At 62.6% G+C, this 27311-nt stretch overlaps 1 protein-coding gene across 3 annotated transcripts in view; it reads left to right on the top strand.

Annotated features, from left to right (window-relative positions):
• Positions 1-25488, top strand: part of SLX9 (SLX9 ribosome biogenesis factor) — a 34817-nt gene extending 9329 nt beyond the window's left edge. For 2 of the 3 annotated variants that reach the window (XM_047847044.1, XM_047847046.1), the window contains exons 3-6: positions 13852-13920; positions 19957-20107; positions 22971-23042; positions 24187-25488. In XM_047847044.1, coding sequence (XP_047703000.1) covers positions 13852-13920; positions 19957-20107; positions 22971-23042; positions 24187-24310 — 416 coding nt within the window. In that variant the 3' untranslated portion in view covers positions 24311-25488. The other variant, XM_047847045.1, reaches the window with a different exon arrangement.
• The last annotated feature ends 1823 nt before the right edge of the window (positions 25489-27311 follow it).

The following is a 27311-nucleotide window of genomic DNA, read 5'->3' as shown; positions in this document are numbered from 1 at the left end:
TTTAGGATATCAAAATGTCCTAAAAATATACAGAAAATTAAACATTTGCAGAAGGAGAGGCCCTGGACTGTGGGTGTGCAGCTCAGAGCATGGGGTGTGTTGGGCAGAGCCGTGAGGGCCTCAGGGGGAGGCAGGGGTCCTGGGGACCCTGAGATGGGCAGGTAGCCGGGGGCGGGGCTGCTGAGGGTTGCGAGCGTGGGCTCCGGAGCCTGGAGAGCTGGCAGCTCTCAGCGGGGGCACTGGGTCTGCTCTGGGCCTCGGTTGCTTATCTGCAGACGGGACACGTAGTACTGTTTTTGTCCTGTTTGGCCTGTTTTGGTGAAGGTGGGTTAGCAGGCGGGAGGTGTTAGCAGCCCGGACACCCTGCTTGGTTTTAGTCCGTGCCCGGCTCGACGCTGCAGAAGGCACAGCTCCTCCCTGCTGGCCCGCGGTGTCCGGCCGCCTCTGGTGACAGGTGGCAGTGTTCCAGCCTCTCCCCACCGCGCCTCCCTCTTTGCCAGCGGCTCTTCCATCTTGGCCTGGGTCATCTCGCCTCCCCACCGGCCGGTGCCCTGGGTCCCACGGGGAGACGATGGGCCGCGTGGCTCCCCTGGTGTGAGCCGGGGCTGCTGGCCCGGGGCAGGTGCAGGTCCTGTGGAAGGTGGCATCTGAGGACTCAGCTGCGGCTCAGTCACCTGCTGGGTCGTGAGGCCGAGGGTGTCTGTCGGCCTGGATTAGCGCGGACGCGTCTCTCCCACGAGTCCTCACCCTGAGCTGAGTCACAAATAGAACTGCTGTCTGCCTCTGGCCGTGAGGCCACCCCGTGCATGGGTGTGTGGTCCGGAGGCGGCCGAGCCTGCTCGGGGAGGAGCCCTGGCCTGCTTGTAGGTCCGTCCCCTGGCGCGGACAGATGCCTGTTGTACGTCCCCACCACGTGCACGCCTGTGGCCCCCCTTGCCCCACATGCACACCCGTGCTCCTCCTCCCCTTGTGTGGACTTGTGCTCACACACAAGGGGCCTGTTTGGCCCCGTGGGTGCTTTGCTGGTGGTGTCTTTCCTGTTTGTACGTAGAGCCTTTGGGAGCCCTGCTGGCCGGGGAGCCGAGTCTGTCCCTCCTTGGGCCCACCTTCCACTCCAGGCAGGGGTGCTGAGCTCCCTGTGGGGGACCCCCTGGGCTCTGTGTGGTGGCCTGTGGCCCCTGTGGCGCCCCGTGGGGGCAGGAGGATGTGGTGTAGAGCCACAGGCCACCCCTAGTTCCTGCTGCAGACAGCCCCCCCCATCCCCCATCCCCGGGGGAACTCGGCTCTGCCCTGGGGGTCGGGGTCTGTGGGCTCGTGGGTCTGGGTGTGAAGTGGCTTCGAAGCTCCTCTGCATCCATCTTTGAGGGCCCAGGGCAGGTCTGGGGTGAGCGTCCAGCTCCCGCGTCCTTCCCTGGCACGGGACACCCTGTGCCCTTCCTGTTTCTAGCTGTGTCGTTCTCTGTGCTGCAAAGTCGCAGGAGTCAAGTGCAGTGTGTTCTCACACAAGCACCCAGGGTGTCGGGCCAGTACTCGGTCCGGGGCCTGAGCCGGGCAGTGCCGGCCCCGGGACTCAAGCCCAGCGAGGCAGGCAGGCTGGGGCAGGCCTGGAGGAGGATGGGCCTGGCCAGGGCTGTGGGAGGGGAGAATGTCAGCATCACTGCCGAGCACGGTGGACACGCTGGGCCGGCGCGCAGGCTGCCAGGAGGCACTCTGGGGGCTGACGAGGCTGTGGCGGGAGAGGGTAGGGAGGTGGCGCTGGGACCAGGCCGGCCCCGGGCTGCGGTGGAGGGACGTTGCTGCGGGGACCCCCGGAGCAGGGGAAGCCCGCACGGAGCACGCGTGCCCGTCCTCTTCATCTTCCGGCTCCGTGGCTGCAGTGCTGTGACCTTGGCTTTCAGTTGGGAGCAGGTGCAGGCGTGAAGCCTGTTCACCAGAGGGCGGCAGAGCTGCGTCTCTTTTCAGGCCAAGCGCCGATTCCGAGAGGCCGGTCCTGCCGCGGGGCGAGGAGCTCCCAGCACGGATTCCCAGGGCTTTCCAGGCGCCGTCTTCAGGGAGTTTGTAAAGCTCCCCCTCCGAAGACTTTTCCCTCCTTCTCTAGTGTGAGGGAGGGTGTGACAAAACCCACCCAGAAAGTTTCATCGCTTCTCCCCGCGCCACCTCGAATGTGAAACGTGCAAGGAGAGGGGGTTCTTGCTCTCTGGGCCTGGGCCCAGGCCAGGAACGCGGGGCCTTGCTGGTGGCCGCCTGGGGACTGCTTTGGCTGAGGGGGTGTCTGGTTCCCCCGTGGCCTTCGTGCCGTCTTGAAGCTCACAGTGGAGGCACCCCGGAGCTCTTCAGTAGGCGGTGCATGCTGTCCGCCCGTTGGAGGTGGCTGCAGGCTGCTGGCTGTGAGCCCCTTTGCTGTCGCCTAGGCCTTTCTTTGGTGCCTTGTTGGGGGTGTAGGCCCTGGGCGGGAGCGCCTGCACCCACCCCAGGGAGTGTGCCCACTGCCTTCAGGGGCGTCCTGACCTGCAGGGCCCGAAAGTCTGTGCACGGAGCAGGCGGACGACTGGGAGGCACGGTCTTCTGCTCTGGGCCTGCTGGCTGCTGGAGGGTGGCTGGCCCGCAGTCTCACGTGGTGGGGCAGGAAGGGGCCCCCTGTCGGCTGTTCTCGCCTCCGTCTGCCTCCAGCCTGTTCTTTTTAACAACAGGAAGCAGGGAAGGGCGAGGTCAAGGAGGTGGCCTGGAAGGGCCCTCCCCGGATGGTCTTGAGAGGGCCTGGGTGCGAGGCCTTGGGGCACGGGGCCTGCTTCCTGCTCCCTCTGTCGTCAGGGATTTGGGAGGAGGAGTGTGGGTGTACTTTGTCCTTCCTCCCCACTTAGGGACAAGCCAAGGCCGCTTCATTTCTGGTAACTTCTTCCCGTCTCTGGACGGGCTCTTCGTGGGAGGCCAGCCACGGGAGGACGTGGCCGATGCCCGTGGGCGGCGTGGCCTGGCCGTGCGAGTACTTGTGTGCGCAGTGTGTGCTGAGAGGGATGAGGTGCCGAGGAGCGGGGGGCACAGCAGCACCCCAGAGTGGCCGCAGCTCGTCCTCCGCCCATCCAGCTCCTGTGCTTGGGGAACGCGGCTGTGTCAGGCCGAGCAGCGAGAGCCTCCGTGCCCGTCCCACCCACCCTGAGCACCGTGGGGGCTGAGATCCGTGCAGGTGGGGGGCCTGGTGCTTGGAGGTGTCTCTGCTGGGCCAGAGCAGGGTAGGCGTAGTGTGGTGAGCGTCTGCTGAACGCCGAAGCCCGCCAGGCACGGGCTCAGTGAGCAGCGGGCAGGCCCCGGCCAGACCCTGGGAGGCTGGAGCGTCCCTCCTGCCAGGGTTCTCCCTGCCCAGCTCCAGGCCGTCTCTTGGGGTCCCTCTCTCAGAGCCTCAGCCCGAGCCCTTCCTCCCGACGTTGCCCAGCACTGGTGATCCAAATGCCAGCAGGGCTGCCCAGCCCACGTGGGACACCCCCGGCATGCCTGGGCTCCACGGGTCAGTGTGAGCCGCGGCAGGGTATAGGCCCCGCCGGTCACGACTCTCACCGGGTCCAGGGCCCCCAGGATGGTCACAGCCCCTCTGAGCAAGGAGCCCCTCCACCCTCCCGTGAGCGGTCTCTGGCTTGGCTCGGGGTAGACTCAGGTAAGTCAGCGCGCAGCTGTGTCCACCCCCAGCACAACGAAGGGGGACCGTTGCAGTGAACCGGGCAGCCACCCTGCAGGACTGAGGTCCGAGGTCCCGCCTGTCCGAGGGAAAGAGGACCAGGACCGAGGGGCCACACCCCACTCCACAGCCAGGCCACGAGGAGCCACGCTGCAGGGCCTTGCTGTGCCTGCTGGCTGAGGGCCCAGGTCTAGTCCGGGTCAGCCGCAAGCCCCGGGGGCACTTGCACGCGGCACTGGTGAGGGGCGGTGCCTGCACTTGCCTGGCACCCTCGATAGCTCTGTACTCGTCGCTGCTTCCTGTGGAAGGAGCAGTGCTGGCGCGAGGACCCGCCCGTGTCGGATGCTCTTTGTCGTCCTGGCGGATCCGGGGGCTGAGCTCTTCCAGTCGGGGAGCTGTGGATTGCTGTCCTCTTAGCCTGGCGTTCTCGTGGGTGGGCGTGCGGTGGGCGTGCCGCGGGGTTGGCCTGCTGTGGCCCACGGCCGGCCCTGCCCGGGAGCGTTTCCGCACGGCCTCCGGTCGGAGTTGGCGGTTTTCTCCGTCTAGTGAGCCGTCTGTAGCCCCGGAGCGTTTGTCCCGGGCAGCACGTGCTTCAGAAACTCCCTCTGCTGTCTTGGCAGGTGGTCAGGAGCCAGTCTGCCAGGTCGCATCCTGCCTGCCGCTTTCTCGCTGGCGGCCGGAGGCCGTCTGTGACTGGCTCCCTCGTCTGCAAGAGGGGCTGCCGGGGGACCCTGTGAGTTCATCCTTGCAGAGCTCTGATGGCAGAGCGTGGCCCCCGCAGGTGACAAGGAGGCTCCTGGCGACCCCGCCTCCTCTCTCCTGGAGCCTGTGGTAGTGGCGCCCGTTGGCAGCATGGCGGGCTGAGTGTTCATCAGACCGAAGTAGCTTGTTGGATTGAACCTTCTTAGGACTTCTTAGACGTGTGGGCGGGTGGTGGGGTGCAGCCGTTTCGGGGGCCAGCGTCTTGCTGCAGCGGACCTCTCCACGCACCGGAGGCGGGGGCGATGAGAGGTGGGGGGAGAAAGCAGATCTGGGCCTGCTCTGGGATCTGAGGGGAGCAGGAGGGGCCGGGCTGTGGATGGCGCTCCTTCGTCCTGTTCTCCGAGCCGTTGGCTCCACGGAAGCCGGGCCGACGCGGGAACGGACGCCCCGAGTCCACACCGAGCGTCCGCGCCGAGCCCTGGCCGAGGGTTGGAAGGTAGGGGCTGGCTTCCCCCTGAAACTGCTTTTGTGAAAGGTAGCGCTTCGTGATCGGAAAAGTACTGTGTGTTACAGGAAAGACTCAAGTCTACATCTGCCGCCAGGGACCGCTGTCCCTCTGTCCCCGTGTGGGGTGTTGCATTTGTGACCTCCCTGAGTGACCTCCCCATGCACACAGACTGACTTGGTTAGAGCTGATGTTGCCTGGCCCGTTTCAGGAAGGGGCCAGCGGGCCCCTCGGCCGAGCTTGCCTCGCTGCTCTTTGTCCGGACAGGGTCCCCACCTCGCGGGGCAGGCTTCCTGGGGGAGTGTCCATCTGGGGATGGTCCTGGGTGCCCCCTGTGAGGTTGGCGGGATGCCTTTGTCCGGTTGTCCGCACACAAGCGGGAGGCCCTCCTGGCCATGCAGAGAGGCGGCCAGCCTGTGTGGAGGGATGGTGCCCCTCAGGGCTGTCTGCCGTGGGCGTGGGGATTTCTGGAATTGTGTCCTGGGGCTCTTTGTCAGCAGAGTTGGGCCCAGTTGCAGGCAGGTCCTTGGGTGCTCCTGAGAGCCTTCGCTCCTCTCCCGCCACTCCAGAACCTTCCTTCCGAGGAGGGCCGCTGTCTTTACAGTGCTGTCCACCAGCGGTGGTCTTTGGACCCGATTGGGCGCGTGGGGTTGTATGGCCGTGTGGGGGTCATTGGGTCACGAAGGGTGCCGCTCCCCCTGGGGTACGGCTGTGTCAGGGGCTGGAGAGGACGGGTTGGGAGATGCTGCTGAGCACGTGGCTGCTGTTTCTAACCCCGGCACTCTGGACGCGGTGGCAGGGAGCTATTTAAGGTTCTCGGCGCCTTTCTGCTGCACGTGGAGCCCGACAGCAGCCCCCGCCGTGGCCGTGTGCTGTCACTCGTGTCCTTGGTGGCTGCGAGGAGGCCATTCCTTCACATGGTCCTGCGCTATCGGGGCTCAGTGCCCGCGGGCCCGGCAGCCGCCTCCCTTTGGGCACCTGCACCCTGTCTGCGGTTTTCCGTGGCCCGCCGCAGGGTGCTCGGCAAAATCTGTGAGGTGGGGCCTCCTGGCCTCTTCCCAGTTGATGGGTCCTCACGTCCCTACCGCTCAGAGGGAGGCCCTGTCACATAAACGTGGGACGGCTGAACCTGAGTGTGGCCTGCGCTGGTCTGTCTGCCCGTGACTTTCCCCCCGACCGCTGTGCGGGCTCGGTGGTGGCCGCGGTCAGGGAGGGCGCGTGCGGTCTCTGGCGGGGAGCCCCCAGCAGGGCCTGTCCTTGCCCCACTTCAGGATCATGCCGGTGCCTGGTACACCGTGGAGGGGAGGCCAGAGCATGTTGTGTGCACGCTGCTTGGGTGGCCCTCGGGGCAGCTCGCCCGATGTCCCCTTTCTTCAGCCCCTGCCCGAGGGAGACTGACCTCGGCCTGAGCGTCCCAGGGCGGAGGCACCGCCTGGCGCAGGTTGGACTGTAGGGGTGCTGTCTGTAGGCCTCCTTCCCTGAGAGAAAGGGGCCCGTGGCTGTGAGCTGTTTGCCTCCATACTTGGAATCCAGCCGTCCTGCTCACTGTCCCTCTGGCGCCTTGTTATCTGGAGGGTTTCCCCCACCTGGTTCCTCCTGCCAGTGGCTTGGAGTTCGTGATGGACATGGGCCAGCTTGGCAGAGGTGAGGGGTTGCGGGAGAGCAGCCAGGAGGTACTCTGGTCATGCCGGGGGTGGGACAGTCTGCCCCGAGGAGAGCACGGCAAGACAGCCCCAGCCCCTCTGCCCCTGGGTCCCGGTCCCGCCCGGCGGGCTGGCGGGGCCCCCTTTGCGGCTGCAGAACCGAAACCAGCGGCTGCCCATCGGTCTTCAGTTCTGAAAGCAGGGACAGCCAGGTTATCCTGTGTCTTCATGTTAGAAGTTGGTCCTAAGGGTGTTGAATCTGCCCTTTTGAGGCACACAACGGTTTGTGGCCTCTGGGAGTTCATCACTGGAGAGGTTTTTCATTAACAAAAAGGGTGCTTTAGCAGTAAAACTTGGTGGGTGTGTTTTTGTAAATATGTTGACGCGGCCTCTTTGGTTAATAATCTTGCTACTCTTCTCCCCACACGTCGTCTCTGATTAGAGCAATTTGTCCCCAAATTTTTTTTTGGTATCTTTGCTGTTTTTTTTTTTTTTTAAAGTCTGTCTCCTTATGGGGGTGCAGTGTAAGTCACGAAGAAGAGAGAGAAAGGAAGGGGAGGAAATCTAGCTGCACCATCCATAGGTGACCACCTGCCCCAGCCTTGCCGTGGTGCGGAGCACGGGCCTTCCCTGCGTGGCTGCATCTCTGGCCGCCTGGTGCTGGGCCAGTCCCCTCCCTCTGGGAGAGCCCACGGCGCTCGCCCACCAGTGGCTCCCTTCCTAGAGTAGGTGTCACGCCACTGCCCTCCCTAGTGGGTTGGGAGCGTGGCACACGCTAGTGTGGAGACTCAGTGCGGGGACTCCCCTCAGCCGTCCCCACCGCAGGCTTTGTTCCCACCCCGTGTGCGCGCACGGCCGGCCCTGGCCCCTCACTTCCCTGAGTGCCGGGCATGGTTGCCCGTCAGCACGAGGCGACCTCGTTCCTCTGCAAGGCTGTTGGGGTTGTCATGTGAGGGGATGTCGGGTCCCCCGTCTTTGTGGATGCCGGTGAATGTAGCAGTGGAATTGCCGAGTCAGATGCACAGACATTTAAAAAACCAGTGAACAGTTTTGGGAGCTAGATGGCCCCTTTGCTCCGGGTCGGCATCCCAAGGCCCTGCGTGTGGCCCCAGGTGTTGGTGCTGCCTCGGACTGGGGTGACTGGGGTGACGGGGGATCGGACACAAGGAGCCTATAAAACAATGAACGTCAATAGACGTCGCCTCATGGCTTTCTCAAGACGCTGCCCCGTGGGAGCTCCTGCTTGGCACCTGAGTGGGCCTCTGCCTCCGGTTGGAGCCGGCTGGTGCTGACCTAAGTCTCTGCTCACGTGAAGGGGGAGCAGTGGGGGCAGGTTTGTAAACCGTGCGCTTCCTTGGAAGTCCCATTGACCTTGTTTCCGTATAAGCAGACTTTTCCTGCACCTTATTTTTTAGGCTGTTTGTTTTTGTTATTGATTCAGGAGAGCTATTTACATAGGAAGGAAGAGGCCTGTTTTGTTATATATAGGTGTCCCCTGTCAGTCATGCTTTTTGAGTTTGTTCACATAACTTGTTGCAGAAGTTTTTAATTTGTATGTAGTCAAATCGGTGTTTTCTTTGTGTTTTGTACTTATTTGTGTTTTTTGCAGTACTTTTATGGTTTTGTTTTTTATTTATATATCTAATCAGTTAGGACCCTATTTTGATGTACGGAAGGACGGGACTGATTCCCACTTTATTTCCCCCAAATCTGTGTCTTAGGTGTGGTGGGAGTGTCGGTGTCCCGAGATGGCCTTGTCCACGGGGTTAGTCTCACCGACCTGCCTCGGAAGCGGTTCTGACACCTGCAGCTGCCTGTGCCCGAGCGTTTGCGCACGTTCATTGGTGCCGTGAGAATAGCTTCTTGATGTCATTCACAGGAAAACTAATTACGTATTGACTCTCCTCCCAATTCCATGAGAGCAGAAGCCCTGTGATAACGCATCAACCGTGTCCTCCCCGGACTCAACACCAGGAGCCCGGGGCCCGTCTTCCGCACGTCCCGCACGTCTTCCGCAGGCTGTGTCGGAGGCGGGCCACTGGGGTGCAGGCGTGTGGGCGTGGCTGGGCCGGCCACACGGGTTCCTCGCTGAGCTCTGTTGACTTTGTACTTGGCGCCCACGAGGCCGGTGTGCCGCAGAGGGGGTTCCCTCTTACAGATGAGGAGACTGCTGTGTCGCTCCCCCGAGGAGCCGTGTCTCGCCAGAGGAGGGTGCGTCTTACCGTCAGCCTTTCCCGTCAGAGCAGCCCGTCCCTGTGTTTATGCCCGCGCTTTCTCTCCGGGACTCCCGCAGTCATGGTGCCTGTACCTGAGGTTGCTGCCTTGAGGCTGGGGAGGCGACCCCCCTGGCCAGGAGGCCTCCTGTGCTCAGCATGGCCGGTGGGTTGGTTTTTAGGTTCCGGAGAATTGCTCCGAGCCTTGGGATGGGTGTGAACTGCTCACTGGGTCCCGGGGACACCCTGGGCCAGCCAGGCCTCCCAAGCCTTGGTGTTCCCGGCACCTGCCGGAGTGAGCTCGGGTGGGCACTCGGGCTGGGGCGACGTGCCCCAGAGTGTGCGGTTGCTGTCCCTTTGTCACGCGTCAGAAATGCTGCTGGACACCCCTCCCCCTCGGAGAGGCAGCTGTAGCATTGACTCTGGCGGGGGTGGTTCTGGAGGTCAGGGCACACCCAGGATCGTGGCTCTGGAAGGGACTGGGGCCCAGGTTTGCATACGGTACTTTTAACCCCCCTACTGGACACCAGAGAGGCCGGCGTGATCGCACCCAGCCCCATTTTCCCGAGGCTGGTGTTTCTGCCGTCGTGGGTCACACAGAGCTTCTGCACGGAGAAGGCGACTGGAGGTTTGGTCTGCTTAATCCGTCACGAGGATCAGAACCGGGGCCACCCATGCCCACGCCGCACTCGGGCCTGTTGGCCTTGGTACGGCACGTGCTCGTTGGCCTCTCTTTGCGTGGTTCAGGGCAGGCCCTGCCCCTGGGCCTCAGCGTCTCCCTCGGTGAAACGGCACAGCCGTAGGGCCTCACCCTCTAACCTCCGCCGGCACAGGAGTGAGGCTGACAGAGGTGAGCCAGAGCAGAGCAGACCTCGGGGGGCTCTCTGGGGCTCTATCTGGAGCGGGAGTTCCTAGGGGGTGTGAACTGGTGCCCCGGGTCGCTGGCCCCTGTGGCAGAGGCCTTGTCAGTGTGTCCTTAAGGGGAACCCAGTTCGGCAATGCCGTGGGGCCACCGTTGGCCTGACTGGGATTCCCGTCCGCCTGGAAGAGGTGTCCTTACCCAGAGGGGTGAGGGCGGCCTGCCCAGCGTTGAGCCCAGGGGATCCCGGTGTGGGGCCGTGGCAGGGGCTTGGTGCTAGGACTGGGAAGAGGTGAGGGCTTCGGGGGTTAGTGGACCGCACAGGCCACCTCTGTGTCCCCCTGGGCATCCTCTGACCCATCTCAGCCCGCTCTCCTGGGGTGTGTCCCCCACGGACCGTGGTGCCAGCGTTCAGGGGCGTCCCCTTTCACAGCTGTTGGCTCAGGCCCCGGGGACACTCTGATGGGCAGACACCAACCGCAGGGACCTGGGCGCGGGGGTCAGAGCCGGTGCCGGAGAGGGTGTGTCTGGGGTTTGCCGTAAGTGACCGAGGTGGGTGGGAGTGGGGGCAGCTGGAGCGCTCGTGGTTCTCCGCAGTGTCCCTCCCCTGCATGTGTGTGAGAGTCTCCGTTGACAAGGCTGGCACGGAGCCAGGTCCCCCGCCCCTGCCAGGACCTGTCTCTCTTCCTACAGTCCCGAGAGACACCCTCCAAGGTGGCCTCCGCTCCAGCTCCGACCGCGTCCAGGGACCCCGAGGTGCACCTGGGCAGCCGTCTTGCCTCGCCCGGTCTCGGGCTCTGGCTGCGCAGGCAGCCCTGACGCCCCAGATCCCACCTTCTCTGTGAAGACTGTGCTTTCGCGGCTTCTCCTCGGGGCCCGTCCGCCTGGCCCACCGGCCCCTGCGCCCGCCCGCTTATCGGTCTCTTTCCAGGCTGTAGCCTCAGTGCAGAACGCGGACTTTGCCCGGTCCTTGGGGGTTTGGGCTTCTGGAACCCTCCGGGTGCCCTGGGTGGGGGGGCCCGGCGGGGACACTGAGGTGAGCGGGGCTTGTGGCGCCTGTCCCGGTGCCTGCCGCCCGTGCCCACTGTGGCAGCACCTGTGTCCCTCCTGGGCGCGTGGGGCCCTCTGCCAGTGCTTCCGGGTGGCTTCTGTGGGACCTCACTGCCCACGCGCTCGGCCATCTCACAGGGCCCGTGCGTCTGGTTCCCGTTTCCCCGGTGCGTGGGGACGGGCTGCCGGGCGGAGGCTCCCGGGGCAGAGCAGGGTGGGGGCCCCGATGCAGCGTGGCCACGAGTCAGTCAGTCCTCCCTGGTCGTAGACTTGTTTTTACTTCCAAGTTATTTCAAATTATAGCAAGTTGTAGGAGCGTGGGGAAGGTGTCTCCCTGAGCCTTTGAGGGCGAGCTGCCTACATGCCCCGCCGGCAGATGCTTCCCCGGGAGGCCGCCCTCTTGCCTTCGCCTGTGGGATGTGCGGGTCACTTGGCCTCCGCTGCCCAGGCTCCTGCCCCAAACAGATGCCCCCTGACCCCACAGTGGGCACCGTCATTACCCCGTTTGTGGCTTGACGTGGCGGTGGGACGTGTGGACCTCTCACCCCCCACCCCCAGAGGCCCCTGACGCCTGCACGAGGCTGCACAGATGCCCTCCCTGCCTCGCATCAGGCTCGCGCCTGGCGGCCGGACCCCATGGTGGGTACGGTGCCGGGCGCAACACGGGTGGGGGCTGCTGGTTGGAGCAGCGTTGGTCCTGGGCGTCCACACCGTGCAGCCCCTCTGTTCACCCTCTCACACCCACCCCATTCTGAGCTGCTGAGGGTGACTGACAAGTCACAGGGCCTCTGCTCCCCAGGGGAGTAAGGGGTCAGGGCGGTGAAGAGAAAAGTAGGTCAGCTCCAGCACGTCCGGGAGTTTCGACACAAGGCCACGGCGTGCAGGGTCTTAGTCTTGGAGACGGGATTAAATTCTCCCGGGAGTCTCGGGCTACAGGGTTTGTGCACGTTCCTGAGGTGACAAGTCTGTCTGACAGGTGCACCTCCTTCCTCCAGACGGAGCTTGTTTCTGGACTGTTGTGGCAGTGGCATCAGGGATCTGCTGTCATAGCAGGAAAATCTGCGGGGAGTGGAGATAAATTGGGAGATGCGCGCGTCCCACAGCACCGGCCCCGTGTGGAACAGGCCCTGGGCTCCGCCGCGTTGTCCCTGGGGAGGCCTGTTGAGGCCAAGGCAGTGGAGCCAGCCTGGAGGCCGCTCTGTGTTTAGAGCAGGCCCGAGGCAGAGACCCTGGCTGCAGCGTGGGGCGTTGCCTGGCCCGGCGCCCTCCAGCCCACGTTCCCACACGCCGCAGCCCTGCCGTGGGGCAGAGAGCCGGCAGACCGCGTCCTCTCTGCTCCCAGAGCCTGGCAGTGGCGCTTTGCTGCTGCCCCCAGGTCAGGCAGCCCTCCCCTCCCTGGTCGGAAGAGTTTCAAAAGGGCGACAACGATCTCTCGGGCTTTGTGTCGTAAATCTACGGATAGTGCCGAGAGTTACCTGCTCTCCGCCCCACCATTCACTCGAGGATGCGGAGGCTGAGGGGCTCTGTACCCAGTGAGAGGTCCCTCCTCTGGGGGGGGTCTTGTGGCCCGGGTGAAGTCCCGGCCCCGCCCATTTCCTGCCCTTAGAGAAGGAAGGGCCTGGAGAAGGGGAGTCCCAGCCCCGCCTGACGCGCCAGCAGGCACATCCTCGGGGCTACACGTGGCTTCTGCCGACACAGGCTGGCCATCTTCGTCTAGCTGGGAGTCCACGTCTGGTCAGCGTGGCACAGGCCCCAGTGGCGTCAGCTCTGCCACCACCCGCCCCCCCCCCCCCACATGTAGCTTTGGGGGCAGGGGCTCCTCTGTCCTGCCCCCATCCCGTCCACCTGCCGAGGAGGAGAGGGCCTCCCTGGGGTCAGCAAGACGGACCCGGGAAGCCTCGTGTCCTGCAGCCAGGGCCGTGTGTGATTTCTGAGCTCTCTGGGAAGCTTCACCTGTGCCCATGTGGCTCAGGGTTTATTCCAGTCTTGTGTCTCCGGGACCCTCCAGGACTGTGGTCCCCAGGGTGCTGGCCCGATGGGCTCAGCTGTCACGCTCCCTTCCGGTCGCACTCATAGTTCTGTGAGCGTTCCTCTGAGCCTGGGTTTTCTGTCCTGTGAAACGGGGCCAGTTCGTAGGGTTGCTGCCAGAGATGTGCCCTAAAGGGCAGCAGGTTTCTTCAGGCAATTAGTGAAGGAGTGTCCCAGCTCTGCCCCCTTCCTTCGTGGGCCGTCCTGCCACCGCCTTGGCGCCTGGCAACTCCAGGGCTGGCTCCGCAGCTCCTGGGGGGTGTGGGCAGGCGGGCCTCCCGCACGGCTGGTGGTGGCAACGCGGCGCTTCGCGTTGTTCCCAAGAAGGAGGCCGCGCGGGTGGCTCCGATGGCTGGAGCAGACACCGCACCCAGGCCGCCCAGACGCCGAGCATCTACTCCTTTGCGGTGTGGAGGTTGAGATGCTGGGAGGGCTGGCTCCCCCCGGGACCCCTGTCCTGGGCGCACAGATGGCCATCTTTCTCGAGTCTTCTCGTCATCGTCCCTGTGCTTGTCTGTGTCCTGATCTCCTAGGAGGACACCAGGCACGTTAGACTGGGGTCACCCTACCTTCTCCCTCAGTCGCCTCATTAAAGATGTGTCTTCAAATACAGGTGCATTCTGAGGTCCTGGGGATTAAGACTTGAACACGTGAATTTGGGGGACACAGCGTAGCCCACAGAAAGGGGATGTGCAGGCCCTCCTGGGGGACGAGGGAGGGGAGGCCAGGCTGGGCGAAGTCTTCATGCGGTGGGACAGCCGGCAGGCCCGGAGCTGGGGGAGCAGGAGCGAGTGCAGGGGAGGGGACGGCTGGCCCCCAGAGGCGGCGCCGTGTGAAGAGAAGCGGGTTTTTCTCACTGCGGTGGCTGGATTTGGTGACGAGATGTGGGACCACCTCTTGCCTAGACTGGACTCCCCCGAGACCCCTTGGCTTTGAGCAGCGCCTGTGCAGAGAAATTCCAGACAGTGGGGCCCGTGCGGCTCGGGGGCACAGGCTTCTGCCTGGCCAGAAAGTGCGTGTCTGCTTGTGAGCTGTGTGGCATCTCTGGGCCTCACGGCCACATGGTGGCCCGTCCTGGAGGCCATCCCGGAGTCAGGGCGGGAGGGTTCGCTGGTGAGGCCCGCCGCTGCAGGGCTCCCTCCCGACACGCGCTCCACTCACCCCCTGTGCTCTGTCCCCAGGTGCGGACGCCCGGGCCATTTTGCCCAAGAAGGAGAAACTGAAGCTGAGGCGTGAGAAGTGGCTGCAGAGTAAGTACCTCCCTCGCCGGCTTGACGCCACCCCCCAGACGGTCCCCGTCCTCCCCGCACCTGCCGCTCTGGGCTCCTCGCGGCGTCGGCTCGTCAGCACGCAAGCGATCCTGCGTGTCGTGAGTGTGTCACCTCAGAGCCACTCAGGGTGTCCGTGAGGTCACCTTCCTGCCAGTGGTGACCTTCCGGACTTTTCTGCGGGCCGCGGCCGCGCGGTCCTTCTCTCTGAGGGCCTCCAGCGGCCGCCTCGCCGCACCCGGTGCCTCTCTGCCCACCGGTCACCTTTTGGAAGACGGGGTTATTTTTCGTGATGCCGAGTGCTCACTGATGCTCTTCTGAAGGTTTTCTTGTGAGGATTGCTTTGCAGTTTGTTTCTTATCGGACCTTTTGAGTATGATTCTGTTGACTTTTGAAAATAATTTGTGATACCCTGTGTATTCTCTCGTGGTTAAAGTTAGTTTTCGTTGGAAGTATGTTTTGTTTATTTTGAGAGAGAGAGAGCGCACGTGTCTGGACACACACGTGCGCGGGGGAGGGGCAGAGAGAGAGAAGCAGAGCAGGGCGGAGCAGCACAGAGCTGTCACCTCGGACCCTGAAGTGGGGCTTGGACCCTTGACCCCGGGATCAGCGCTTGAGCCGAAATCAAGAGTTGGATGCTTAACAGCCTGAGCCACGCAGACGCCCCTCCTTGAAGGTTTTAAAGAAAATATACTTCTTAAATTTCCTAGAGAAATTTGCCTGTTTCTCCCACAATTATTTTAGTTTTTGGTCACTTTGGGGAAGTTCCTTAAGGAAGTGATTCATTCATTGATTTTCTTTGTCACGGTTCCTGGCACGGAGACGTACAGAATATCCTCTGTGTACTAGATTTGGAAAACTGATAGACGGTGGCCACTGGGACCCTGCACGTGTCTGGGCTGCAGCGTTGAGCTGATGTTTAAAATTTTCTTCCCGTGCTGGTCGGTGTCTTTGTCTCACTGCTTGGGTCAGTCTTGGCCACCTGTAGTTTCCCGTAAAACATCTTCTCTAATCCGATCTCTGCCCTCACTAGCAAAGGGCTGCGGGCCCCTCGTCATCAGAGCCCCTGTTCGCTGTCCTGTGTTTGCACCCGCCTTCGATCTCTTCCGTCCCGGGAGTCAGTTCCTGTATTCGCTTGTTACTTCGACTTTCTCTGGGTCTGAATTCTCAGTTTCTGTTGTTTTAACACGCTTTTCTTTCTTTCTTTGAGTTTGAGTTACTTAGCTCGTTTGTCTTACAGTTTTGTTCAGGAACGGCGGGCTGTGGTGGTGCCCACGTCACCCCACTCGGTCTTACCTAGTATTCTGTCATGAAAAATGTCACGCAAGAGCAGGGGGAATGTTACGGGGAAACCTGAAACCACCACCTCGGTTTTACATGGACACTTCTTCTTTCCCACGTCTGCTTGTCTGTCCGTTTCTGTCCGTCTGTCCACCACCACCCGCATTCTGTGCACATTCCTGAGTGGCAGACGTCAGCACACTTTCTCCCAAATAGTTCTACGGTTCAGCGTCTGTTGATGGTTTTTCATTTTTATTTTGAGGTGAAATTGGGTGCAGTGAAGTGCCAGGCAGCGATTTGTGACCAGTGCGCACACGTGTGCAACCAGAGTCCCTTTGAGACACAGAAGGCCACCGTCACCGGCGAGTCCCCGTGCGCCTTCCCACGCAGTCCCCTCGCTCCGCATTCTCGACTACCCTGCAGGTGACCCCTGTCTCATTTCTTTGGAGTCTCACTAGATTTTACTGCTCTAGGCGTCACGTACGTGGAATCTCGTAGGACGCACTCTTTTCGTGCCTGGATTTCTTTGCTTCACGTGGTGTTTTTGAGAGTCCTCTCTGCTGAGCGCAGCTATGGCCCGTGCCCTTCTGTCGCCGAGAAGGATTTCTTTATCTGGATGTACTCTTTGCTACCCACTTTCCTACGGACGGACACCTGGTCTTTTTCTCTTTTTAGCTACCGTGAAAAAGGCTGCGAACGTTCTTCACAGGTCCTTTTGTGGAATGTGTTTTCCTTTCTCTGGGATGAGTAGTTGGGAATGGAACGCGGGGTCATAGGGCAGGTGTATGTTTAGTTTAATAAGCAGCTGCCAGACGTTTCCTAGGGTGGTTGTACGCTTACGCTCCCACCGGCTGCGGAGGCGCGTTCTGCCTGCGCCACGGCTCTGCCAGGGCGCGGCGGCGTCCGAGTGCCAGGCAGGGTGTCAGCCGCTCCTCGTGGCGGTGGCGCTTCTTACCGCCACCGGGCGTTTCACCCGCCGCGCCTGCTTGCACGGCACGTCCGGTCGTGTGTGGTTTCGTGAGGCTCTTTGCCTTCTGTTCCTGAGCTCCAAGAATTGTTCTCACGTCCGGGAGGCCAGCCCTGGGTCATGTACACGTGTTGCAGATTTTCTTCCAGACTGTGACTTTCCTGTTCATTCTCCTGACAAGTTTATTGCTTTGAGAGACAGACCGCGCCAGTGGGGGAGGGGCAGAGAGAGAGAGAGAGAGAGAGAGAGAATGAATCCCACGCAGGCTCCACGTTACTCGACCCCACCAAACAGTGAGGTCGTGACCTGAGCCAAAACTGAGTCGGACGCTTAACCGACTGAGCCACCCAGGCGCCCCAATGATTTAAAAATTTTTATCTTAGAGAGAGAGAGCGTGCATGCGAGGGGCAGAGAGAGAGGGAATCTCAAGCAGGCTCCACTCGGCGCGGAGCCCGGCGCGGAGCCCAGTGCGGAGCTCCATCCCATGACCCTGAGTGATCTGAGCCAAAACCAAGAGTCAGATGCTCAACCGACTGAGCCACGCAGGTGCCCCATCAGGCTAGTTTTAAATTAAACCATTTAGGATAAAGGAGTGACAGTCTCTGGGAACCTTCCAGAGCCAGCCGGGGGGGGAGCGGTAGGGGCAGGAGGAGCCTCCTACCTACCCCCAAAACACTCAGAACTTGCTGCTCTAGATCACATAGTTGGTAGGATGGACCTTTCCCTGTCCGTCTTTGCTTATGAGTGGGCCGGCCGTGAGATGGTTCCTGGGGGACAGGCATCAGCGTGTGGTCTGTCAGGTCCAGCACCCCCACAAGGGTTTACTTGGAGAGAAGTCTGCCAAGGGGGCTATCTCCAGCCTAGGTACAAAGATGGCGGAGCCCGTGAGGGGAGGGGAGGCCCCGACCCGCCTGCCTGGAAGGAAGAAGGGTGGCTTCGACGCCAGAAGAGGGCATGGCAGGGTCCAGGCCTCGGAGGACACTCCAGGGGGGCACCTCTGCCTCCCTCCCTGTGCGGCCCCGTCTCTGGCTGGGAGACGGGAGCGACCCTGGGGCTCAGTGCAGAAGCAGGGGAGAGCCGGCTGGGCGGGGACCGTGGGGACGGCGGCGAGGTCGCCCCTGCCGAGAGCTGCCGGCCTGGAGCGCCTGTGCTGAGCCGGTTGGCACGGAACTGACACCCCCTTAAATTCACTGTTCTCACTCCCTGAGCCCCCGGGCTGGAATGAAAGGGCACCCAAATCTGAGGATAAGGTAATGTTTCAGCCCCACGTGAAAAAGTTACAGAGCTGTTGAGGTAACACGGGCAAAGCCGAAGACCGCATTCACCGCCAAGTTCCATACGGGGGTAACCGCCGGCTGGTGGTGCAAGATTAAAGTCGCACAGCTTTTTGTATTTACCTGGGGTGTGTGTGTGTTCGTGCGTGTGTATGTGCGTGCACGCGTGCACATCAGTGCCTGGCGCCTGTGTTTTCTGGCTTCACGTTTCTGTTTGTCTTATTTGTCGTGTTTCATTGTTGCCTAGTTTTTGGGACAGCAGGTGGAAGGCTGCCTTCACACCTGCCCGGTGACGCCACACTGTTGGGATTTCTGTCACTTCACAGTTTGCTTCAGTGTCCAGGAGGCCCACTGTCTTGTTGCTTGTTCTTCTAAAAAACGTTTTGGCTACTCTTACCATTCAGTTCTTTTAAAAATGAGATTTGGGGTTGCCTGGGTTGCTCAGTTGGTTGAGCATCCGACTCCTGATTTTGGCTCAGGTCATGATCTCCTGGTTGAGATCAAGCCCTGCATTGGGCTCCACGCTGAGCCTGCTTGGGATTTTCAGTCTCTCTCTCTCTGCCCCTTAACTGTTTGTGTGAGTGTGCACACCTGCTCTCTGTCTCTCTTAAAATTAAAAAAAAAAAAAAAAAAAAAAAATCTAGGGGGCGCCTGAGTGGCTCAGTCGGTTGGGCGTCTGACTTCAGCTCAGGTCATGATCTCACAGCTGGTGAGTTCGAGCCCCGCGTTGTCGGGCTCTGTGCTGACAGCTCGGGGCCTGGAGCCTGCTTTGGATTCTGTGTCTCCCTCTCTCTCTGCCCCAACCCACTTGCATTCTGTCTCTGTCTGTCTCAAAAATAAATAAACATTAAAATTTTTTTAAAAAAAATAAGATTTGGAATTAGTTTCATAGGTTCAGTTAAAAATGCTGTTGAAGTTTGAGTCTGTTGTCAGCTTTGTGGTGGCTTGATTGGGCCGGCCGAGCTCTGCCCTATGGGTTCTCACTGCCGCCCACCCTCCCTAGGTGCTGAACTGCCCATGACGGATTGGTGTGGGGCTTCTGATGCTTTGCCAGAGAATACGAGGTTTCTGGTAGATAATCTCCTGCCAAATTAGAGAATGTCCTTCCGTTCATGGCTCTATTATAACTTTTACGGTGAGTGGATAGTGAGTTCTTTTTTGTTTAATTTAAAAAAACTTTTTAATGTTTATTTTTGAGAAAAAGGGAGAGAGTGAGCGGAGGAGGGGCAGAGAGAGAGAGGGAGACACAGAATCGGAAGCGGGCTCCAGGCTCCGAGCTGCCCGCGCAGAGCCCGACGCGGGGCTTGAACCCACACACTGCGAGATCGTGACCTGAGCTGAAGTTGGACGCTTAACCGACTGAGCCGCCCAGGTGTCCCCAGGATAGTAAATTCTTGCATCTTCCTTTTGGCATTTCTTATAGCGATGGTGGCCTTTCTGTTGAGGCAGACCGCTGCAGACCCCCTGGCAGACGTCCCTGCGTCGAATCACCCTTGTGCGCCTCGGACACGCTCCAGCTAGTTAACACGTGTTACTAATTTAAAGCACTTCCACTTGGATTTGCTAACGTCTGTGCAGCCGTGTGTGGGTGTCTTCCCCGGAGCCTCGGGCCTGTGCTTTGCTGCCCTCGGTCCCGGCGCCGGTCTGTCAGCACGCCCGCCCTGGCCTTTGCAGCCGTCCTAGGATGTTTGCCTCCCGGAGAAGCGGCGCCTGGTTTGATGGGACCTCAGTAAATTGTTTATCCTCTCCCTGGCAGGGTGGGAAGTACCGACCTGTCCCCTTGTGACCCTGACGGTCCGGAGCGTTGAGGGGCGGCCGTCCTTGTCCCCCGGAGCCCAGCTCTTCGGGGCAGGGAGAGCAGCCTCACTCCCCGGGGCCCCCTGGGCTCTCTGGGACCCTGGCTGGGGGCAGCTTGCGTGTCTCTGACTTTGGGGCAGGCGGGGTGAGCTCTTCAGAGCTGGCCCCGGACAGCCGAGGGACTTTGGGGTGCGAGGCGCTGCCCTGGTGCCGTGGCTCGGAGGGGGCCGGCTCCTGTGTCTGTGGATGGAGCCTCCCTTAGTGCTTGTCCCTGGTAGGTGGGTGCTTGCAGTTTCTAGAAACGACTTCTGTGCAGAGGCTTCCTGGGGCCCCACAATATCAACTCCCCTACGTGGGGACGCACTTCCTCCCTCCCGGTCCCAGGAGGCACTTGGAGAGCACAGGAGATGTGGCCCTGCCGTAGGTGATTCACTGTTTAAGTCCTTGTCCGTTTGCCCACTTCTGACCGCACATCCCTGCTCCTGCCCCCAAAAGGCGCAGGCCACCGTGCTAGTGTCCCTTTTCAGCAGGAGAAGGCCTCCGTGCCTGCAGCTCAGTCTCGTCATTCTGCCATTAGGAATTGTGCCTCTGTGATGGGGTGCCGGCCTGCCCCCGGGCTCCCGGGGTGCCGGCAGGAAGGAAGCTGCCCGTCCTTCATTCTCTGCTTCTCTCACTGACCTCACGTCTCCTCTTCCCCAGAGATCGAAGCCATAAAGCTGGCCGAGCAGAAGCGCAAGGCAGAGCGGAGACGGAGGGCCACGGTGGTGGTGGGGGACCTGCAGCCCCTGAAGGACGCCCTCCCTGAGCTGCTGGAGCTGGAGGCCGGTGGCCGGCGGCCGCGTTCTGCAGGGTGAGCGTCTGTGTGCGGCTGCCTCGGGAACTTGAGGCTGCGAGGCCGGGCCGGGGGCCAGAGCGGGAGAAGAAATGGAGGAGGGGAGGGGTAGGCAGGCAAAGGCCCCAGAGGGGCCTGGCCCGGTTGTTGATGCAGAAACGCTTGCTTCCACGGACCCAGCCGCGAGGTCAGCAGGTGGTGGGGCCTCCCTTGGCCAGCACGTCGAGGAGGGGCGCCTGCCGGCCGTTTGGGCCTCAGAACGGCTTCGCCGGGAGGGCTGCTGCATGGGGTGGGGGGTGTCCCTCCTGTACCGCTGCTGGGCTCTATTCCCCGTGTGCCCTCTGCTTCGCTCCCCAGAGACGCAGCCTGGCACCGTGCCCCCTGCCTCTGGTACCCCGTCCGAGACGCACACGTCCCGGTAGCGCTTCCTGCCGCCCTGCTGTGCGTGCTCTAGAGAAGCTGGCCCCTCTGCCGTCCCCTCCCCGCTCACAGGCTTGAGGGCGGGGGGCGTCAGGCCGTGTGCTCAGGGCCGCTCGGCTGCAGAGCCGGAAGCTCCCAGGCCACCTCCTGGGATGGAAGCACCTAGAGCATTCGGTCCGGCAAGGAGTCGGGTGGCCATCACCCCCGCAGCTGCAAGCTTTGCCTTGGGTCCCTGTACTCCCTCCCGCCTGGTTGTGCCTGGCCGGGAGCCCCCAGCCCCATCTCGCCAAGAGCAGGCCCAGCCCATCAGCATTCATCACAGGAAGTGTCCGGGCCTCTTCCTGGCCTTCCGTGGCCGGATTCCTCGGAGCCCGGGAGGAGGCCGTGCTGCTGGGGTTAGGTACCCCCGGTGGGTGACTTCAGAGGGTGTGGACGGCACAGATGGCTCCGTGACTGCTCTTGTCCCCACCCTCTGGGCAAGTCCCAGAGTCCTGGTCGGACAGGACGTGGTGTGGGGATGGCCTTGGCACCCTGGACACCCAGACCTGAACGCAGGGGTCCCCAGGCACCCACTGGGACACCCTGACCGAGGCCCTGGGCCACTCCAAGCTTGTTCCACATCTGTGATGTGGCCTCCCGGGGCGATGGCGGCAGGGAGTCCGGGGCTCGGGGCTTTTGGAGCATGCCTGCCCCTAGCCATGTCCCAGCCTCCATCCGCGTGGGCGCCACAGAGGACTCCTGACACGAGCCAGCACGCGGACGGTCGACAGTCCTGCTGCTCCTTGGGAAGGTTAGCTTCTCTAGAAATCAGTCCTCTGGGCAAGAGAGTGTCAGGTGAAGGTCGTCTTTTCCATTCTGACGAACCGGGTGGGGAGCCCCATGCAGCCGAGCCATCGGGCCAGCGGGCACAGGGGCGAGGCCGCCCATCCGCGGGACTCTGTCGGGTCCGGGTGGCCTTGGCTACGTCTTGAGGCTGCTGCCGCCGCTACCCCAGAGCGGCCCCGGCTGGTGGCTGCTGCTGGAGAGCTGGCTAGAGGTGGCAGCATGGCTCCATTGGCCGCCGCCCCCCCCCCACCCCCCCGCTGGGTGGACTCGGGTTCGCTCGCCGGGCTGTGGGTTTACACAGGAGTCTGCGTGTTCCCACCGGCGTCGTTTGGTGTTTTTTCCACACACTTGGTTTCCGAGGCCCCTGGGGGCCGGGCGTGCCCTGTGGGCTCACCCGTGACAGGGGAGTGACAGCGGTGAGGGTGGACGTGCCGGGGGTCACCCGCCTTGGGACTGTGGGCCTGGCTACCCAGAGTTTGCCAGGAAAGCATTTGCCTGTTTGACAGGGAAACTGAGGCTTCAGGGCTACAGTGGTTTTCCCAAGGTTTGTGCTGGGTCAGCCAATGTCCAGAGCCACTGCCTCCAGTGCTGGTGAGGCTGGGGTCACCTGTGCGGGTACCTGAGCAACGAGCCAGGCTGTGTGCTCTGAGCCGCACAGCATTCCCGCCGGGGGTGGGGGGTGGTCTCAGTCCAGCCACCATCTGCCGTGCTCGGTCTGCAGCCAGAACCAAGCTCGGAGGCCACGAGTGAGTGTCTGCCCTTCTATGAGCTCTCTGCCTTGGTCATTTCAAAGCAGACCAAGGCCCGGACCTGTCTGGACACAGGGGACAGGACTGAGGGGTTGGCTGGGTTTGTGCTGGGGTGTTGGCTCTGCTCACCCCGATGGCCTTGGGGATTCACCCTGTCTGCCTTTGTCCGCAGGACGGGAGCCTCCCCCCGGGAGCTGCTTACCGGGGTCCTAGCCGTGCCCTGAGGCTCGGTGACCATCTTGGCCTCCCACCTTGCTAGGGGGGGTCACCTGGCCCACGGGCACCGAGGGGACTCCCAGATGTGTCTCTGCTGGCAGAGCTGGAGGGCTGTGGGAAGCATCAGTGGATTTACAGACGGGGGGGGGGGGGGGGGGGGGGGGTGTATGGCCCAAGGCCTGGGATGCCAGCCCGTTCTGCGAGGGGTCTGCTCCCGGGTGAATGCAGGGTCAGCAGCCAGAGGAGCAGAGCCGAGGTAGCCTGGGGCAGAGGGTGACTCGGGAAAGCCTGGCCGTAGACTCGGAGTCTGGGACGGGCCCTTGGGGATGCACGTGGCCGTCTTGGCGGCCCTGCCTGAGAGCGGGCACTCGAGTCAGCGTGAGTGAGAGGAGAGGCGGGTGCAGGTGCTCTCTTAGGCTCAGGAGACAGGTCTTTCATTCATATTTTATCAGAAAACATGAATAAAGAATGAGGCCTTCTGGTCTAGAGGCTAAATTTAGGTGTTGGCTCCGGGCTCTGGTTTTCTCGCCCTTCTTGCCGCCCGCCACGTAGACGTGTCTCTTGGTACCGGCTCCCCAGGGAGATGGGCTGCGCTGGGTCTTGTGGGGAGTCCCACGGGGAGAAGGGGTCCAGGGTCCCCGCGCTGACCTGCTTCTCTGTGTCCCCAACAGGGTGAGGGTGAGCAGGAGGCCCCGGCCCGCCGAGTTGAGCCGCATGAGTGCCGCGCAGAGGCTCCAGCTCCTGTGAGTAGGGCCCACCCCCAAATGGGGCTCCGCCGCTTCCACCCCTCTCCTCCCGTCATGCCCCCCGTGCATGTCCGGTGTCCGGCCCGGGTCCGCTCGGGCACCACGGACCGCTTGGCGTGCAGCAGCGTTTCCAGCTGGGCTGGGAGCCCCTTCCGTGGGCAGCAAAGGGAGCGGAAGCTACCAGAACCAGCGCTGCCAGCCCTTAGGGGGTCCCCGTTGGAGCCCAGGGCCCCCGGCCATCCCGGGCATTGGGAGCGGACACCTGGCTTAGGCAGTCGGTCCAGAGGGGGCGGTCTCCCTGACGACAGCCAGGAAGGCACCTTGAGGTTTGGCCTTGCCTGTCCTGCCCCCACCTGCCCTAGGCCGGGCGGCCCCTGCTGCGACACATCCCCCCCTGCCCAGACTGCTTCTGGAACTGCCATCCTGAGGTTTCAGACCGGGTCCCCTCAGTTTCCGTGCAGAGGTGACGTCCCCCAGGGGTGCCCACCAGACTCGAGCTGGCCCTGGCGCATCTGAGAGGGGCTGGCTGGGCTCAGAGACCGGCGGGGGGGGAGAGCGGCAGCCACCATCTGGACTCGGGGGGCCCCGGACCCCACCCCCGGAGGAAGCCGTCCCGTCTCCCATCGCACCTCTGTCGCCACGGTACCCTCCGTGAGAAGGGCCGTCTTGGGCTGGCGGGTGCGGAGCTCCCGCCCCTCCGTGACTGCGGAGTCAGCAGAGCTGCGGGGAGGGGGAGGGCGCCTCTTATGTAAGGCCGCCTGTGCAGGCCGCGGGCAGGCTCTGCCTCCCCACGTTTGTCAGCTTCCTGCTGCTTTGAGTCGCAGCTCCCCACGAAGGCTGGGATGGGGGCCCAGAGCCCACTCCCTGGAGGAGGGGCCGGTGTCCCAGACCCGTGGGCACATACAGTCCCTCCTAGTGCCGCCCCCCCCCCCCCCCGCCACCTCCCTGTGGTGACCCTTAGGCCCCAGGTGCTCTGTCCCGGGGTAACCCCTGGCCTGGCCCGCCCGCTCCAGTGTCCAGCCCCGCCCGAGGTGCCTGAGTATGGGGTGGCTGAGGGGAGGCGGTGCCGACGCCCGTCCCTAGCACCCCACACCGAGGTGTGTGGGGGTTCGCTGACCCGCTCTGATCTCCGTTCTTTCAGCGAGGAAGAAAGGGCCCGGTTTCAGGAGCTGCTGGCCAGTCCGTCCTACAGGGCCAGCCCCCTGCTGGCCATCGGGCAGCAGCTGGCCCAGCAGATGCAGCTGCACGGCGGCGGCCAGCTCTGACCCGGACCGGAGGCGTGCCGTGAGCCCCGAGGACCCGCCCCTGCCGTCATCGCCTTGAACCCGGCGGCAGTGCACACCGTGAGGATGAGCTGTGGCGTGACCTCGGGCAGTGGGCCTGCGGGCTTCCTTCCAGGCTGCTCTTGGGCTTTTCTGGGCTGGCCGACCGGGATGGCACGACCTACCGCCCGGCAGGCGTCAGGATCCCGAGACACGGCCACGTTGTTCCGTGCTTCGGGGGCACTTGCCGCCCTCCCGGTTCCCGGGGGCTCAGATGGAGCATCTCCTGTCTGCTTCTCCCGTTTTGTCTCTGTGCCGCTCCCCCGGCCCTCTCCCCGCTGTGGCCCCGAGCCCAGGTTGCTCCCCTCCACCTGCTCTTGTGGTTAAGGGGAGCAGGGCCGCTGCTGTCCGTCAGCCTGGACGCGGGGCACAGGCCTGGTCCCGCCCTGCGGCGGCTGACCCGAGAGCAGGATGGGTATTTATTGTGAGAAGCCTGGGGTTTGGAGGCTGGACTGTGGGAAATCAGACTTAAACCCTTGATTCGAGGATGTGGAGGGGGCTGCTTTTCTGGCCAGAGGCCCCGAGCTCGTGGATGTGCGGCTCAGAGGCCTGGGCCCCCGCGGCGGCGGCCCTGGGCCCAGGATGGGGCCTGGGTACCAGCGCCCCTCACAGGCGGGCGACAGCCTGGGCGTGCTGCCTCTGCGTCCGGGCGCCAGGCCAGTCTGGGCCCTGTGGCTGATCTGTCCCTGACCTCTAGTGGTGTGGCCGCCGTGCTCACGACACACAGACACCTCAGCAGTGTCCGCCGAGCCTGTCCAGGAACGGATGGCTGAATGGAATCGGATCCTGGACCCCTTCTCTGCACAAGAGCACACGGTGTGGACACATCACAGGGATGGGACACAGAAGGGACAGATAAGACCACAGAGGCTGCAGGTGGCAGCCGAGTCCCCTCAGCCAGAGGTCAGCGTGGCCATGTCGCCAGGACCGCCAGGCCCTAAGGGACGGTACGGTCTTGTTCTCAGCACAGAAACCAGTTCTCCGTAAGTGAGACAAGCTGTTTACAAAGCGGTATTTGTGACAAACTCGTTTCTGCAATAAAATCACTGCTGGGAAAAAGAGTGGGGCACTGGCCGCCCGGGAGGCGGCGCGGATGCCTGGGCGTTTCCCCATCACGCCTTTCTGTGTTGTCTGCGTTTGGTGACAGTGGCCGCAAGGCTCATCTTACGTGTTGTCTGAGGAGAAAATCTCCTTCCTGGTCCCGCAGCAAGTCCCGTCTGACCACGGCTGGGCCTGCTCGCCCCCTCGTGCCCTTATCAGGCCCTCCCCCTCGGCTGCTCTGAGAGCACGAGCTGTGGGTAAGGGAGAGGCCGGAGGGAGGCTGGGTGGGCTCCCCGTGAGGAGGTGAGGTCCGTACGCTGCCCCTTCCGCCGACCTCAGGACTCACCCCAAGGAAATGGGCTGAGAAACCTCAAACGTGTGGGGACAACCCCCCCTCCCGAGCAGAGTACCGGACCCCAGTGACGGCTGCTGCTCAGATGATCTGGGGCTCGTGGGGTTGGAAACGGGAGCTCCAGTCCTGCAGGCGCCCCCCCCCGCCCCGGGTGTGGCCCCCCGGGTGTGGCCGGACGCCTGGCCTGAGCGGGACGGGAAGCTTCCAGCCACCGCTCTGCGGTGTGTTGCAATGGGCGTGAGTTACTGGGTGGTGAGTTTAGGTGGAGACACGGAATAGACCAGTACTGTTTGTGCATCTTAAAACCCTGTGCGCTTCAGGCGCGTGGGCCGACGGCTCTGGGACCTGCCTTCAGGGCCCTCGCAGAGCGCTGGCTGGGGACTGTGTCCTTAACTAGGCGCACCGTGGGCCCCACAGAGCCGGCCGGTGTCCCTACCCCCCGTGCCTATTGTCCAGGTGCACAGCACCAGAACCAGTGGGGGAGGGGACAGAGAACATGCCGCCGAAGCACAGTGCCAGGCTGGAGCAGTGAGCCCGTTGTAGGCCTTGTCCCTCTGAGTCCAAGGGCTCCTCTCCAAGCCCCTGACTGTCCCTTTTCCCTGATGGGCCCTGCCTGCCCTGTCCCCAGGCTCACCTCTGAAGCTTTCCCTGGTGAGGAGGCCAAGGGACCGTTACCTCCCCTGGCCCCCAGCCAGAAATCTTCAAGAGCCCCTTTTGCACTCCTGTGACCCACCTGGATCTGCCTTCCCCATTAAACACCCCCCTCTTTCTCTTCCCTTCTTGTAGCTATAGTTGCTGTCCCATTCTTTTCGTGGACATGTGTATCAGTTACCAACTGCTGCAATCGCCGAATAACGAACATTCCCCAAACACATACAGCCGGGTGTTTTCCCCACAAGTCTGGGCCAGGCTGGACTCTTGCCTGAGGCACCCGCTGAATTTGTTTCCTAGGTAACAGATTACCAGACACGTGACTTCAAGCTCCAGAAGCCTATTCTCTCCTGGGAGGCTGGAAGTCCTGTCGGTGCTGGCAGGGCCATGCTGCTCCAGAGACCTCCACGTGGGGGGACGTCTTTGCCTTTTCCAGTATCTGCGGTTTGCCAGTGACTCTGGCGTCTCTAGGCTGGTGGCCGCCCAGGGACTCTCCTTGTCTCTGCCTTCACATGCACCCGTGGGTCGGGGCCCACCCTCCTCCAGAATGATCTCAGCTTAATTAACTCATTGCACAGATTCCATTTCCAAATACAGTTACGTTCTGAGGCCCCAGGAAGACGTGAATCTGTGGAGGAGCACTCGGCCAGGAGGCTGGTCTGGGCACCAGGGTTCTCAGAACCCCCAGCTGAATAGAGGGTGCACGTCCAGAGTCCAACACCACTTGTGAGGTGGGGCGGGGGAGCGCTGGGTGTGGGGAGACTGGGGCGGGGTGTTGACACAGGAGAGGGGACAGCAGAGCTCTGAGCAGGAGCTGTGTGCGGGCTGGGCTTCCTTATGTGGTGGAGAGGGTCCCCCTCCACGCCACGCCAACCCACGCCACCCCGCGTTCTCCCTTCC

This window comes from Prionailurus viverrinus, unplaced genomic scaffold, assembly GCF_022837055.1.
Source record: "Prionailurus viverrinus isolate Anna unplaced genomic scaffold, UM_Priviv_1.0 scaffold_42, whole genome shotgun sequence".
Taxonomy (NCBI): domain Eukaryota; kingdom Metazoa; phylum Chordata; class Mammalia; order Carnivora; family Felidae; genus Prionailurus; species Prionailurus viverrinus.
Note: the sequence above shows the minus strand (reverse complement) of the source record. Positions and strands in the feature narration are given on the sequence as shown.